The sequence below is a fragment of the Athene noctua genome, chromosome 3 (genome assembly GCF_965140245.1).
Source record: "Athene noctua chromosome 3, bAthNoc1.hap1.1, whole genome shotgun sequence".
NCBI lineage: Eukaryota > Metazoa > Chordata > Aves > Strigiformes > Strigidae > Athene > Athene noctua.
Genome location: NC_134039.1, coordinates 12,182,474 through 12,199,744, shown reverse-complemented (window position 1 = coordinate 12,199,744; position 17,271 = coordinate 12,182,474). Strand labels below are relative to the sequence as shown.

At 46.3% G+C, this 17,271-nt stretch overlaps 1 protein-coding gene across 6 annotated transcripts in view; it reads right to left on the bottom strand.

The window, feature by feature from the left end:
• Positions 1-17,271, bottom strand: part of HIPK2 (homeodomain interacting protein kinase 2) — a 133,630-nt gene that overhangs the window by 33,685 nt on the left and 82,674 nt on the right. For all 6 annotated transcript variants that reach the window (XM_074901987.1, XM_074901982.1, XM_074901988.1 and 3 more), the window contains exon 3: positions 1,511-1,634. In XM_074901987.1, coding sequence (XP_074758088.1) covers positions 1,511-1,634 — 124 coding nt within the window. The remainder of the gene's footprint in view (positions 1-1,510; positions 1,635-17,271) is intronic.

Genomic DNA, 17,271 nt, shown 5'->3' with positions numbered 1-17,271 from the left:
ATGACCTCGCTGGCACTCACACAGCTAAAAGATGCTACATGTGTTTCCAGGATCTCAGACTTCAATTTAGTTATTCAAAGGAGAAAGGGTCTGTGATTACACCATTAGAGACCGATCTCACACACACCTGGGGTGCCACAGGAAGCCTTAACTTTGGCATCTCCTGAGTGCTGAATGTTTCCACAAAACTGCTGCAAGCTCTGCAAAACTATTAAAAATAGTCATCTACGCTAGAAAATTCTAGGGAAGAATGGAAAGTGTTTTTGAAAGAAGACACAGAGTGGGATAAAATAAATAAAGGAAGGCATAAAAAGCAGACGTGGCTTCAAAGACTTCCAAGTTCTCAGGACCCAGTTCACTGAGCGCACTTTGCTTGACTCTGCAGCTCCTTATGTCCATTGGAGCCTGTGCGCCCGAGAAGCACCAGGACCCTGCCTGCAGCCCGGCACCAGTGCTGCAGGGCAACCTGGGCTGCGGTGAGGGGTCAGGATCAGTCCCTGCCCCCTTCCCAGCTCCCCAGGAGCCCTCACCATAATTCACTGAAGGAAGCTTTGTGCTGGGCAGTTAAGCTGGGCAGGTATGTATGGTGATTTCTTTTTCAGCTGTGTGTTTTATGGCTTTTGTGGGGTGAGGAGAAAGAAATCTACTCTTCATGCTAGGTATCTGTTTTTTAAATGCTTGCAAGTTTTTCAGCTACCTCTGATTTACTTTGGAGTCACTAATGGCCCTGCTCCTCACTGCCGTTTATTTCCCCTTTATAATATATATAAATTTCACCTTTAAAGCTCTGACTGAAAAATACTAGTTACAAAAGAAGAGTCAAAGAAACATTTGCATATATGAAAAACTTATTACCCTGCTCTTTCTTTTTTTATTATTTTTCTAAAAGAAAAAAAGATCCTTTTCAAGCCACATTTGCAGAAAGCTAAGATCACCCCAAAGATGACTATGGGAATGGAAAGTGTTCTGCAGCCCTGGCTCTAGCAGCCACTGCACTATCAGTTTTAGAACTACAAAAGGAGCAAAAAAAGCCTATAGGGAGAGAAGAACGACAGCTTATATTAACTGGAAACCTACACCACTGTGAACGTTCTCCTTCTTGTCATTGCCTTCAATATGCACCCTTGTAAAAGGGATTATGAAACGCAGCAGAGATCATGCAGTTTCTTCTAACAAATAAACCTTTATTCAATCCTTGATGTTACAGCATAGAAAGGGTGCCTGTTCTCAGTGAGGAGAGACAAAGACAGAGCTCTCCAGTCAACAGCAGTGTTGACTCTTGATTGAGATTTAACTTTGGCAGTCAGGACTTAAAAGCCAGTGTACTAAACAGCACACTGGTTACCTAGAATATGTACCCCAGGTGGATAATGCAAAAGTTGACTTGGGAGGGTGAGAAACACATACCCCCTGTTAGCAAAACGGAAGAAGTTGGTATCTGTTCAGGCTGACAAAAGATGGGAAAAACATCCATGCACTTATCAGCATGTAGGGCAATATCCATACCCACCTGATCATACTCTGAAGCTCCTGGGTACAATGGCCAGCCCAAGAACAGCTCTGCAATGACACATCCCAATGACCACATATCGATTGCTTCACAAAATGGTAAACCAAGGATGATTTCAGGGGCTCTGCAAAGGAAGACATTAGAATACATCAGCAACAGGAGCGGATCCGCTCAGCTGGCATGGGGAGGCCCGTACAGAGTGCGATGCTCACGAAGCTGCCTGCTGCCAACAAGTGTCACTGCTCCTACAGAGCTCAGGGCTCCACTGACCACCAGCAAAGTATCTGCTAATCAAGCATGAGTTGGTGAGTATTTATCCCTGTAGAAGAGTCCTCCAGCAGCATTTAGTCAGGAGACAGCACTACGTTTCGCAGCAGTTTGCAGAGGAGAGAACTACCATTATTTTCATTTGGCAGGTGGGAAAATGAAGCACAAAACAAACATCAAGTGTTCAAGGCCACCCAATTAAGGTCCCCACTCGAGGCTCCCGGGCCCAGCGCACCATCCTGGGGAGGAACTGTGCAGACTCCCTGTGGTGAAGCATCTTCCATTCACACAGCTTGGTGGGCTTCATAAACAGCCAGACATTAAATAATCATTACAGGATTGGTATAAAAGGATTATTGAGTTTTTAAACAAATGGATGTAACCATAAAGCAGAGAAATAATGTAATTAGATCTATTAGACCTAAGCCTTTCCCTCAGGAGGAAGTAGCCAAGAAATCTTCATTTCCCAGTCTGTCCCAGGCACCCAATTAGATTTCCTCTTCCCTTCCAGGCCAAAGAGCCAAAATCCAGTGGCACTCCTGCTATGCATTTAATGCTGGCTTCAGGAGATACCCACTGAGGCACCTCTGCTCAGCGAGCTTTGGCATTAGTCTTGCTGAGGAAGTAGAGAACAAGGTAAAAGCCTTGCTTTGGCTCTCCAGGAGGATTCTTGGATGGGGTGTGGAGGAGATGCCCAAATAAGCAAGACCAGTCTCAGCTCAGACTGCCAGAGGACCTTAAGGTAAGGGTCATTTGACCTTTCAGCCAGGTAGAAGTTGGTGTCCAATCTTAGCCAGGTACAGTGCAGTCAATGGAAGACACATCCCCTCCAAGAGGGATTTGTCCTACTGTCTTGGGATGGTTTGAATCTTTCTTCTCTGAGGCTAAACAAGCTCCCTAAACTCCAGTGGCCAAGGTGAGACAAGACAAATCCTCCCCTTAGCACACCAAATGCTTTGCGTTTCAAAACCAACTTCTATGTGGAAGAATCAAAAGTACCTTATAAATCCTGAAAACTTTATACAAAACCCACCTCCACACACAAAGACCTTCCTTGCTTTCCCTACCTCAGCTCAGACTTCCACATGCAGTTAAGTGCCATAGTTTCTATTTCACACAGGGATCATCTAAGGCTTCTCTCCTGCTCTTCTTGCAGATCTTGCAACACTCCTAAAGCCCCAGCTTCTGAAGTCAGGTGATGTACAACAGAAAGAATAACTTACTTTCCCATATTCCTCTAAATATTAAAAAAAACCCCAACAAACCAGAAGACAGATAAAAGAAAGAAACACAAAATATTTGAAAACTTTCATCTCAGGCCCTGATGCATATTTTGGGAATGCCTGGGGTTGACTATTGAGCAAATCAAGTGCCACCATCCAAGGCTGGAAATAGGGCCCACAGTTCCCAGTTTCCATCTGTCATCAGGATAAGATCTGACACTAGTGAGATCATACTAAGGATTACCAATTGCAGTGGAAAATATTATGTTTTAATCACACCATTGCATAGTCATGTGAAGACAAGTCTTTAGCCAAGAAACCAAGCAAAATGGGTAATTTTTTTCCAAAGAAATCAGCAAAGGCCCTGTAGCAAGAATCCATGCCCCATCTTCAGTCCACAAACTTCCCAATTTTGGGTTGACTGGTAATGACTAAAGCCCAAAACTATCTGTTCTCAAACCAGCAGCAGTGCAGAATGTAAAAATTACAGGAAATTCTAGGATTTCAAGGTTAGGATACTTTGGGCCATTCCAACAAAAAACATGCCAGAAACTTAAAAAACAGCTACCTTTAGCCCTTCTAGCTTCATCTATGCTTGTTCTTATACCCCACTGTTCTTCAGCCCATTGTGACAAACTTTTTATTCTAGCATCAATCTCTCCTTAGGAACAAGGGGTTAATTTTCCTCCTTTCCTCCCCATTCAGTCACTGTCACTACTCGACACCTAGACAAAATGCAGAGAGAAAAAGACAGCTATGGTGACCTGAATCTCATTACTATGTAAATCCTGCATTCAAAGCCATCTGCCTCTCCCTGTCTGCCTTCCACATTGTGAACGAAATGTCCCTGGTCACTAATGAGAGCTCAGCCACGCATCGCCTGAACTTCAAATCCCTCCCACTAACTCAAGTGGAGGGAGCAAAGGGGTGGACTATCAGTGGGATATTCCCAACATGATTTTGTGCAGAAACCTCCCTGTTCATAAAAATCACTTCCACTGCTGTCACACGCAACACACACCTCCTTCCCTCCCGCTCCATACTTATGCTGCCAACACCTCCAGACCCCTGTAAGAAGGGATGACCTAGAATTTGAGGTTAAAATACTAATTTTTTTCTCTCTTGAGTCTTCGGCTGTCCAGTGCATTTTTCTTATAGCTCCAGCTTCTGGAGTGCAGCACTTAGGAGAAAATTTCTTTTTCACACACAAAAAAAGTTTTGTACCTCCGCTGTTGGGAATAAAAGCACAAAAGCAGTGTCCATACCATTTAAACACATACAGGGCAACTAAATAGGACACCATTCGTTATATTAAACCAGACCTATCGTTGCAGGGAGGGGAGGTGGTGAGATAGCTTTATTTTCTTTTCCTTTTTTGAAAGCTGGTATTCGCATTACTCATTCAAGCCTAAACATCAGTTGCAATCTTTGCCTGTTCAGCCCCAAACAGATGATAATTTTCGAACAGCGATGAAAACCCCTGTGAGAAGGAGGCCAGATTGAAGTGATATGATGTCCTATGTACACCACAGCCAGCATTTGCTGTGGCTTTCTCCCAGCCTTGCCTTCGCATCATGACTGCGATTTTTCCATGGAGAGGGAGTGGCCCTAAGACAAAAAGATCTTGTTAACTTAATTAGGCAGCCATTAAGACACCACAAGAACGACAGGTATCGGACACCACACCAGCTTCCAGATTTTCAGCTAGCAGACACCTCCCGTTTGCTGTGCAAAAGAGAGCTGGAGTCACCTGAGGAGGAGCAGCGGTCTGCCTGCCTGCTGGCACTCTGCTAAAGGCCAATGCCAAGCATTTTGGAGGAGGATGCTACAAGTTCTGTTATGAAACAACTCGTCCACTGATAAAATGCCTTCTGAACCTCTATTGGGTGGAAATTGTTCTGTATGCTCAGTTATGGATGCATAGATCCTTCTGTATATAGACCTACATCTAACACATGGAACTCCTCTTTTTCTTAATATAAACATGTCAATTTTTTAAGACAAGGTGAGATCTTGACTTCAATCACATGCTGTGGCATGGAGTTCCACAGGCAAATCTTCTGCCTTCAATAGCATCTTAAGTTTTTTAAAACCTGATTTTCCTTCATCAGGTTTAAATTTGTCACCTCTCACTTCATGTTCACATGGCTTGGCCTAGAGGTGAAGACGGAAGTGCTTGAATAACCTTTCTTTTAGCACAAGCTCTTTTTATCTCTCTGCCCTGCTATCCCGTGTTTGCAGCAGCTTCTGGCTTCTCAGTGTTCCATCCCATGGATGCTTTAATTCACTTCCACTGCCTGGCCCTACACCTCCTCTTCCTGACGTGACTTCTTGGAGACAGGCTGAACAGACCTAGAAACAGTTAAACATGAGGATATTCCCAAGACTTATTTTACACTATTTGCAGAATACTTTCGTGTTCCAGTCTTCCCTGAGCCTAATATTTTGTTTGCTTTTGGAGCGACATGAGGTATTTTGGCAGATGTTTTATCTGGGAGATCCTCTGAGACACACAGTCCTTTCTCCAGCGGAGCTGCAGTAAATTTAGGACATAGAATTATGTAGAAATAGTTCCGTTTTCCTCTTCCAATGTTTACTGTCTTTCAGGACTGTGCTGATCTGGCATAATGTTGTCTGTAATCTAGATCAAGGCCCTTAAATGTTCCTCACTCTTTTCGCATCCTCACCTAAGCAAGTCTGTGGTATCTGCACACTTAAGCACCTCACTGCTAATCCACCACTTCTTATACCTAATACATCAAATAACTGGTCTTAAAATGTGCATGCAGGCCACTCCATAACTGACCCTTTTATTCCTAAAAGCACTGAGATTTAGCTCAGCTGCTCCAAGAATGGTGTGATTCCCTTTTCCAACGGGAAGGAAAACATTTCCATGTCTTAGCCAGTTCTTATGTGGGATTTCTCCATTCTGCAGCTGGTAATACTATGAAACAGGGGAAAATACCCTGTTAAACTCTGCACATCAGAGTATTGCAATTATAAATCAGAAGGATGATTCACATGATGGCAGGACTTCCCAGAACAGCACTGAGATCTTCAGCAGATCTCTCCACGGCTACACAGGGAGGTGTTTTCTGCCCCGATAATACTGCTTCTTTTAACACAGACTCACCAAACCTTTCGACTGTGGTGGGGATCTTGTTTGAAATCACACTAAGGCAGCATGTTGCCAAATACCTTGGTACATGCAGGAATGTCCCCATTTACAGCTCTCCACCAGTTTTTTGGCTGTGCATCTGCCACCCCTTGGCACACTAATTCCAGCCTCTGGTACAAGACACATGGAGGGAAAACAGAAAACTTCGCCCTCCTGTCCCTCCTCTCCCATGAGGTGCCTCTGACATCTCCCAGCGAAAGGCACTCCCCTCCTGTACACACAGGCACAACCTGCTCTACAGCTCACAAGATCTTGCCAGCATAGACCAAAGATTTTGAAACTGCTCACCATCAACCTAGGAGAGACTGAAGAGCCCACCCAGAAGACTGTATCTCCAGGAGAGAAGCAACCAGCCCATGCCCACTCCACACATCTCCTACCCCTTTGTCAGATCAAATTGCTCCCTTGGACAGCACAGAGTGACCCGCTCCTTGGCTCGGTGCTGGGTCCAGAAAGTCCCCCACCACTTGGAGGCCAGTTTGAATGTGCCCATGTATACCAGAGAGCTGCCAGCGCTGGGTGCCGGGGACACAGGACACAAGTCCCCATGCTGGCAGAGCCCACAAGTCCCCAGAGGCAGAAGTGCCATCTCATCATTTGCTTGCACCTCACATATGACCCCGTCCTGTTTTCAGGCCTGCTGCTGGCAGAGTATTTACTTTAGCAACCCTGCTTTGTGGCAGGGTAATTTCATTGTCTGGTGTTTCTGTCAGGAAAATTAATTACCAGTCTAGCTCGCTGGCTTTTTCACCCACACATCACAGGACATTAAAAACAAATGCCAAAAAAATTCATTTCCACAGACTTGGATTCAGAGAGCTGGGCTCTTTCTGAATTTTAAAACTCCCCTGCAAACTGCCCTCCTTGGGGATAATTTACCACCTCTGGTAGGGTCCTGTGGCCGAGCGTGATTGTCTCAGCAGAGTCCTTCACGGATAAGCATACATAGCAGAAAAAAATATAACTTAAAACTTGATACTTGCTGGCACCTTGAGCAAAGAGTGCGCCTGCTTCTTGCCTTTAAGGTGACGCTTCTAAAAGAAGGCTGCAGGCAGTGCAGAGACCTACAGTGATCCTGTCTGCTATGTTGATATACACAGCTCCTGTTGTCCTCCACCTGTTAGTCTCACCTGCCAAAGCCTGAACTTCAGGAAGCAGTAGTTTTCACATCTCCATCCAGAAAGACCTGGACAGAGGCAGAGAGGCAGGAGATGAACACCAAGTGGGCCCAAGTAGGTATGCACTGACAGGCTGCACACCCAGGGCTACACACCAAGATACCTCCTGTGAGGAGGAGGAACTGCATCCTTCACGTCTTACAGAGGGGTTTTTATTTAAGTGATGGGGTTCCATCCTCCTCCCAGCTGAACCCTTTTTCTTTGGCATCTTTATGGACTCTTTCTCATACCTGCTCACTTGACCCTTTTGTATTTTGCACACTTACCCACTTTTTATTGCCATATACTGTAGCATGCAGAGTACCCTTAGCTCTTAGTTAATGGAGATGAAGAGTATACAGCACCTTTTTTTGTTGCTCTGTACCTCTCAGACCCCAAATCACTTCTTAAGTGCCAGGCTGTAAAAGGAGACAAGCTCATATTCTGGGAGTAAAAGGTTATTGTTGCTATTTCCCTCGCCCCTCCGTCTCTCCACTTGCACAGACACCTGGAAGGGATGCAGATATCTAATATCAATGACCCCCAGACTCAAGGCCTTCCTCTGCTCCAGAGCTGGACAGCCATCAAGACCGGAGCTCAACACCTACAAGCATCAACAGCTCCTGCTCCCTCCCTCACTCCCCCATCCCATGCAGTGGGCAGGAGAGCAGCTCCAGACCCCAGCAGGGCTGCCCCAGTTGGGGAGAGCTGGGCTCACCCTCATTGCCGGCTTCACTGTGGGACCTCTACAGTTTTCTTGCATCCCCAAGCATGGGAGTTTGATCGGATGCTCAGCTGAAGCCCATACAGAAGTGCTACAGCTCTGCAGATGGCTTGCTAGGGCCTCAAGGACTGCCAGGAACTCCAGACTGTGTTGGGAAGCATCAATACAGCAGAATTGCAAGAAGGGATAGCCCTTGGAGCCAGGACTCATCCCAGAACATGCAGGTACACCATGCCTTTCAGATTCTAGCACAAAGTTCAAATCCTGGAGAGTTTAGTCATCACAGGGATATTCATGAGGGAGGGAAAGGGCCATCAAGGAACATCACCCAATCCATCAGAGTATGCTGTTTACCCACAAAGATGTTTTGGTTTGAGTTGTAAGGAAGGACGGTGCCTCTAAAGGGCCTACTAACACGCTCCCTATTTCACAGGTCAAACATAGTGGTTTCTGGAAAGGACTGTGGGTGTAGCGAAAGACATTTCCAGGGCTGTCAGACCACCAGCACAACCACCACTAGAGGGTAGCTCCAACAGCGCATTGCTCACATTGCCCTCACTCATACCTCAAGACTAGTTTGCAACACATCAAAAAATATCTCTATCAGCTCAGAGGACTGGAAGCTGGATCCACTCAGCCTTCGGTGATGGTTTCTGTTACAGGACATAAATATAAACTGGAGACTGGTAACAAGTGAGGTACCTCAGGGGTTTATCCTGGAACTGGTCTTGTTTAACATCTTTATCACTGGCCTGGGGGAGGAGGCAGAGTGCACTCTCATCCAGTTTATGGGTGACTCCAAACTGGAGCAACCTGGTGATGTGCTTGAGAGCAAGGCTGCCACCCAGAGGGACCTGGATGGGCAGGAGGCATGCACCAATGGGGACCTTCTGAAATGCAGCCAGGATAAATGCAGAGTCCTGTCCCTGGGAAGGATGAGCCCTGGTGACAATACCTGGGGAACTGCTCAGTGAGAAAGGCCATGAGCACCTTAACTTAGGGGGCAGCAGGCTGAAATGAGGACCCTGGTAGCAGCTGGACCAACGGCTTCCCTGGATCAGGGCCAGCAGACTGAGGAACATGATGACCCACCTCCAGCCACACCTGTGAAACCACATCTGGATACCATCTTCAGCCTGAGGCCCCCAGTGCCTGGGCAAACTGAAGCAACCTCAGCAGGGGGAGAGACAGCCATGGGGGACCTGACAGCAGCCTGCTTTCTTCTCCACCACATGGAGGAGATGATGCCAGACCCTTTGCTCAGGTAGGCTGCAGAAAGTGGAGATGATATACATAAACTGAAACAGGGAAGGTTCCCACTGGGGACAGGGAAAACACCTCCACTGTGCAGATAATGAACACCCTGAGAGGCTGTGCAGTCGCCATCCTTGGAGGCTTTTAAGATCTGACAAGACAAAGTCCCGACCTTGATCTCACAGCTGTCCCTACCCTGAGAAACAGGTTGTGCTAAATGACCTCCAGAGGTGCCCTCCCACCTGAGCTACTGTATGGTGCGGTAACTATATGCTTGTCGATAGGAAGGTCACCACAACCCTCCTATATCCAAGCAAAACACTATATAGCTGGGAGTGTTTCAGGCAGCACAGATGCAGGTCCCAGGATGTTTTTAGCAAGTGTATACACAGAGTTCTAGCTGTCTTTTAAAAAGAGAGAGCAAGTTACACAAGAATTACTTCTGGACTTGATTGGCATAATTATTGAACAAGCCTCAGGAGCCTATCATTACTAAGGGTATTTAATAGCAAATAAATCATAGAAGCAGACTAAACTGCCCGTCCCTTGACACTGCTCATGTTCCACCAGGGTGCTGACGGGGAAGGGTGAAAATACTCCAGAGGATGGTGTCAGAGGCTGACAGAGCTGTCCCAGGCTCCGGGAAGTCACCCGCTCCCTCCCTGCCCTGATATCAGGCCATCCATGCCTATGTCACTCCTGGCAAGTGTTCAGCCAGCTTGTCTTACAAACTTCCCATGGTGGAGTGTCCATAAACTTTTCTGTGCCCTGAAGGACCTCGCCCCTTTTAATTCTAAGGAATAATACAGCTGTGTGTAGCTGACTCTGTCATGCTTAATAACAACTTGTTGTAAACCTGGCATCTCCATAACACATACGGAAAAACATAATACATCTCACTTGACTTTGCCTATACCCAGCTTCCTGCTAGGCTGTACCTCCTCCCTGTGGCCTCAACACATACTCAGTACCTATAGCCTTGTCTCTTTTTCTCTCCTGCTTATCTCTGTCTCCTTTTTCTGTCTCATCTCTTCTGCTCTCTTCCTGCACTTACTGTGGATGAAGAAAGAGGTGGACATCACCAACAGGGAGGCTGAAACTCCCTGCCCCCATGGAGGGGATGCACCCCCCGTGCCTGCAAACACAGCCCTGTGCTCCTACGGGGACAAGCTCAGCAAGCACAGATTGTGTGCACCCATTTTAAAAATGGGGTTTCACACAGACACTTACACATCAGGTACCCCAGTGGGATCCTGACACTCGCTGTGACCATCAGCACGAGGCTCTTTGGAAAAGCAATTTCCATGGGTTAATCCTGGAAGAGTTTCAAGCAAAGCACACTAGTGTACCCCAAGCATTTGCCATTGCTACGTACCTTTCTTGGGATTAAAAAAGCCAGATTCAGCCACAAACAAAGCCTGGGTTTAAATGGGGAGAGAGGGGTCCCTGCCGGGGGGCTCTGCACCACTCTGTTCTCCTATATACATTGCATATACACATTCCATTTAGGCTAGGGCCTGAAAGAAAACCTCCTGCTCTCTTCAGCAAGAGTGTGTGAGCGAATGACTGAAGCCCTGAGCTGGTGAAGGCAGCGCAGCTGTTTGTGGAAAGAAGACAAAAGATTTAGAAACAGTTGCTTTTTTTCCCCCTCTCCCATGTCAGGCTGTTTACAGAAACCAAGGGATGAAATTTTGCAGACAAAAACACTGAGAGCAGCCTGTCAGTCTCAGAGGGAGGGAGGGAGGGAGAGAGAGGGAGAGGAGCGTAGGCTTCTTTCAGGATTATGGATCATTGCTAAATTGCTCTATCAATTATTAAACCCATCACTCAAAGCACAGTAACCAAAATACAGCAGATAAAGCCTTTCTCAACCACTCTCTACCAGCTGCTCTCCTCCTCCTAAAGCCAGAGGGGAATGAAAATTCCCGTAGTTTATATTTTATAAACATAATTTTCCTTCTGCCTTGAAAATAAAGGCTTTTTCAGACAAGGTACAGCAGAGCCAAGCTCATGGCAGTAAGATATTAAAGGAGGACTCACCCTTTTGATTAACAGACCTAAGGAATAAACCAAAATCTCTCCAATCAATATGATTTCTTAGCATTGACAGGTTAAAACATTGGTCTGTGGATAAATGAAGAGGCAGGCCCCAGCCATCAATAGTTGTTATTTGCCTTTGCCGCTGGGCGGATCCGAGATCAATGGCAGGGTGAGCACAGTCCCAGGAAAGGATGGGACATGGCCAAGTGGCATTTGGTCTGGCCAGTGACTCTGTGGAGAGAGCAACTGCAAACACATCCAGGATGAGGGAGGAAGCCCTGGGTGGGCAGTGCCAACAGAGAACCACACAGGAAGGAGGACCAGGCCCTGATATCCAGCTGGAAAGGCTTCCACGTGACTGCTGATGTCTGAATGGACATGGGTTTTTAGCAGCAGTATATGCACTTGCCAGAGGCTGTGGCTCCAGTTCAGCAAAACCCTTTACCCTATGCATCACCTAAAGCAAATAGGTGCCCGAGCCCCTGCAAGGGCACTGAATAGAGCTAAAGTTAAGCATACATTTAAGTGCTCTGCTGAATCTGCTAGCAAATCCTTGTTGCACTTGAGCAAGAAAAGCTATTAAACCAAATAATGGAAAACAAAGCCAGGTCTTGGGTCAGCCAAGAGACATACTAAGCTTGTCCCAGCCAGAACTGCATCTTCATACATTTCTGGAGGAAGCCCTACTGGACTGATCTCAGTCATGCTCATCTCTTTGGACTCAGAAATGCAGGACTCCACAAACTTCCGAGGAGGTGCACAGTGCTGAGCACCATGACCATCGCCCCAGGGTCGTCAGCTCCACACTGACCCAGAAGAGCAGAAACATGCACAGGGGGTGATGCAACAACAGCTACATTCAGCACAGCGTGACCTCTGGTCGTTCTCTGAAACAAAGGGTAATGCACAGAGGGGGGAGAGCTGGGGCTTTCCCAGGTTATGGAAGAAATCATAGAACAGGAAAATCATAATTTGAAAACAAAAGCCCTATCCATGCCAGGCGGTGAATGGATGAGCCGCGACGTATTGGGTGCAGAGATCCCCTGAAGGAGGCATCTGATCAAGAGGGGAAGAATGCCAATTATGTGCTCCCATTCATGCACCGCAATGAAAGCATAATTCTGACTCCGCTTTCTGACCCGCAGTATGCAAATCCAAGCTGTTCTCGCTTCCCTCAGAGCCAAATGTCCACCAGTGCCAGAGCTGGCTCTAACTTTTTGTTTTCCTTTTCAAATCTATTGTTTTCACTGTTGAATATTTAAGACGTTTTGTTGCTGCTGTTGCATTTCTTTGGAAATGAAATAATAATTAAAAAAATCCCAAAGCACACACAGACAGGCAAGAGTTGACTTCTCATCTCCAATGGCCTTCCATTCTGCCATGCTCAGCTCCATCCCAACCCCTTATCATTCCAGCCCAGAGCCCTGCCATGTATTGGCCAAGTGAAGCTCCTCATGTCTGATCTGTAACATTCCTTGAGACTTTTGTTCACAGCAAATACTGAAAGTTGCACCGAGCTGCATGGTGGTTTTACGGGATTAGCCCAAATACTGAGCCAACTGTCAATATAAGGCTCCAAACAATTTCTAGCCCTGGCAAACATGGATATGAACCAGACTTTGGCCACGACCCTAAGATTGGCTTCACAGCACAAGTAGCAGGTCTAAGGCTAAAAATATCAAATTACTGCAGCCTACCTTTATTTTTTTTTAATCATGTCTACTGGCTTTTTTTTTAATTAGAAAAAGACAAAGACAAAAATAAAGTAGTTATCCTGCCTGCTCCTCGGAGAAAGGAGCATTGCCCTTTACTTATCTGTGAAGAGCCAAGCAGATTTAATATTATTATTAGCAGCAACTATTTGTATTTCTGTAGCATGCAGAAGTCCTGGCAGAGAGCAGAGCCCCATAATGCTAGACTCTAAAACAAGACGTGCTAAGGGACTGCGTCTGCTCCAGAGAATTGATGATCTATGGCGATGTGTGGTGGCAGGGGAACAGATTGGTGGAGTAGTTCACCCAAAATCATAAAGAGAGAACGTAGCAAAGCCCAGAAAAGAAACGAGGTCCTTGCGAACAGTGTGCCCTATCTATTAGACCACAACATCTATTTATGATGTTTGAGAATAGCAATATTACACACAGATTCAAAGGCCCTTTCCAAAGAGATGGGTATTACTGAGGTAATCCATTTTTTTGAGGTGAAATGACCTGTAGATGTCACCCAATAGGACAGTAGTCATGTCGGGAATAGTTTACGGAACCCAAGACCCATTTTAATGTCCCGCTTGCTGAGTGGCAGCTTCCTGCCTATGCTGTGAGGGCCTGCCTGGTCTACAAACAGGTTCTAGGAAAAGTCTGGGAACACCTGTCCACCCGCACATGGAGGTACGCATGGCTGGGAATAGCAGCGGCACCCCGAAGCTGCCCTGGCTGGCTATTCCTGCTGCAGAATGTTGAACATTTCCACCTTCAACTCAAGCCCTACTTGAATCAACACAGCCCGCAGAGCGAGGGACAACAGTCCCCTGTACGAGCAGCAGGGCACATCACTGCAGAAAAACATTCCTCTCCCACAGAATTGCAGAAACACAAATCTACCCTGAATTTAATTTGGTTTTATTGTATTTATATTAGGGCTAACATCTGGAAGGGTTAAGTAGGGCCCTACTGTACTAGGTGCTGTAAAAAACTGTAAGAAAACAGTCCCTGCTCTAAAAGACTTGCAACCCAATTTGGGATCCCTCATCACTCTGGAAATAGAAACTCTTGGACTTGCTGCTCAGCATCTGCTAAGTGGGATCTGCAACCAAGCCTGTACAAAACACAGTCCCTGACCCACTGGGGGGACCTCTTACAGTCTGGATCCTGCAGTCAATGGGGACAAGACGGAGCACACGGATGCGAGCAGCCCCATTGGGAAGCCCCAGTAGCCCAGACTACTGGTATTCTACTGTCAGATACGTAAGGAGCACAATGAAGTAAGGCTTAAGCATACCTGCAGGAAGGACAAAGAATCATCAGTAAAATCTCAGGCTGCTGATAACACATGGCTACCCTGAAGAAGCCAGCACGCAGACACCCTCCAGCATGCATCGTGTCAGTGTGGACTTTGAGTGCCCAAGGCTCTCAAGCACAAACCTGAAGACCGAAGGGTGACTGGGTACTGCCTGCTCCCCACAGAAGAACAGGCCCTGGGCATGGAGGGCTCGCTGGGACCAGCGCCTTGTCTGCAGCGAGTGGGGCCCTGCTCCCCTCATACCACACCTCCAATGCCAGTCTCCCTAGTTCCTGCCCTTCCCTCCCACTCCTCCCACTGTCCCCACCAGCCCCTGCTCCACTCCCAAACTCTGTTCAGCTCACCTGCTTGCTTCAAACACCAGCCTATTTCCTCCTGAGATCTCCTCCTTCCCCGGCTCTCCTCCTAGGTTACAACCCTTCCTGTCTGAATGCCCACTGGTCCAGTGCCTACAGTGGATGGACAGGGCAAGCCTGAAGCGCTATCTCTGGAGCGGTGCTTTCCATGAATGCCCTCTGTGCCCACCAACACCTTATCTCACGAGGGGATGGGAGCTACCACATTTTAGGGCCAAAGACTGCAATTCCCTGATTGTCCAGACATGGAAGAGAGCTCTTGCAGCTGTTAGCAGAGGAACTACTCTGACTTTAACCTTTAGTGCCACATACCTTACTGGAGCTGGACAGAAAGCCAGAATACAAGCAAGAACCCATGCATGGTGTGCAAATAGTCCCAAAGGAACCATGATGTTTGTGGGGAGACAGGCAATGCTTCAGAAGGAAGGCTTTTAAAATGAAAAGTCTGCAAAGTTAAGTTTATTCTTTATTTAAACCCATCATATGGAAAATTCAATTGTTCTCCAACGCATCTCTGTACCAAATCAGGAGACTAAATTCAATCATTAAAGTGTGAAGCTGATGAATTTAAATCCATAGTAAGTGCAAATTTCAACACAATTTTAAGTAAGGAGTCGCTCCCAACACCTTCATAACATGTCAACACATAGTCATATATTTGTTTCTGGGACTCTTCAAATGTCTCCTTCTACAGTTTAATTTTTTTCTTGCCAAAACAAATTCTTAAAGCTATCTTGATGTTCTGAAAAAATATAAACATTTCCCGCATGTTAAAAATCTTAGGTGGTCATGGCAGAAATATTGGAGAGACAAAACTTGCATAAAAAAACATCATACAAAACAAACTTTTCTTTCTCTTCACCATACACAAGGGGAATTTGGACTGATTCCTGATTGATGAATTTTAACTTCTAATTCGTCCTTGGATTGCACTGCAGTATGGATGTAATTTCTTAATTTGACTGTTTTGCAAGTAGCCGGTACTCTCCTTGTAAAGGACAAAGAACTCTCCATATATCAGGAATGCTTTTGGCTGAGGGGAAGTTTAGTAATTACTCCAGAGAAATAAATACAACAATCAAAAGTACTTCCCAGGACATGAAGGCAAAGATCCTCCCTTTCTTGAAAGAAAGAGCTCTCTTACGTATACATTCATATCTTCAATTATCGTGAACTGCCTGTAATCATTTAGCTCTCTGCCGAGTCAACTGCAGGGTTCGAGAACGCTTCTTGGCATTCTTCACATTTTTTCACATGTTGCAATTTTATCTGGTGTATATCAAATGCTTCCCCCCCAGATGCCTGAACTGAACCATCTCCCTTCCAACAGAGGAGTTTGGGCTTAGTAAACTTGCCTGCAGCTCTCAGAAACCTCATCACTTGAGGGCTGCGTCAGAAATTACTGGAAATGGAGCAAGTTTGGCTTTGACTGGTAAAACCACAGTGCATTCAAGCAGCAGATAATGCAAATGGACTAACACCCCCCCTTAAAGACACTTTCATCCAGGCCTGTGCCACCGTTATAAACCCATGAATTTATCGCTCAAACATCTCAGAGCTTCTCCGTCCCTCCACCAAACACCTTAGTGTACATCTTTGGTTTTGTAACCTCCTTTACTGCACCTTTCCTCTCCTCTACACCCATAGCTCCCCTGACACCTATTTTAGTTGTGAAAAGTGGTCTTTTTGGTTTAAGTGGGACCACGAGGGATGGGATGGGAGGGGAGGGATGTTGTCATTGTCTGCACCATGATGGGCAGGCAGCCTCCAGCTGGGCAGGGGGAGGATAGAAAGGTACCTGCACGAGGTGCACCTCATTACCTGCCATATGATTTACTACCAACTCACGGCAACACTTAGGGTGCAGTAATAAGGTGGTACATGAGTGCTTTACCAACAAACAAGATGGGGAGGGGAATAACTGTATTTCCGCTGTTATTCTAAGGGAAGGTTCACCAAAAGGTTAGTGAGAAAACAATGTAGGCCATCGATCACAGGGACAGCTAACCTAGAAAGGTTACTCCATGTTCCTGCCTCATTTTTCACATCTATAATTACCTCAATGCTTCCCCTCACATCCCACCCATCACCAAGCACCAAATGCAAACCACCACTGCTTTATTAATTATGTATTTTGTTTACCCTCATTGTCACCGCCCTGCAACATGCCATTGTGTCTGAAGGATTAAGTGACACAACTTCTGCTATCCCCACAGGGCAGCATGGCCACAGAAAGGCAGCTTGAGGACTTTTCTGCCCTTCCTTCACCCGACATAAGAAGCTGCCACCTCTCAGTGGAGGTTGAGGTGGGATGGAGGTAGGAGGGATGCGGGTCTTCATATCCACCATGTGAGACAAAGAAGCAAGGTAGGGGCGTGCGAGGGAAGACCGTTTCCATTCATGAAAGGCTCTGATTTGCTTTCAGCTCTTCATCCAACTGAAACAAAATGCCAATATTGCTGAACATACTTAGCACCTCCTAAAGCGCAATCCTACTCTGAACAGTGCCTGTCTAAAAACAGCAACACCAGGCTCCTTGTTTAC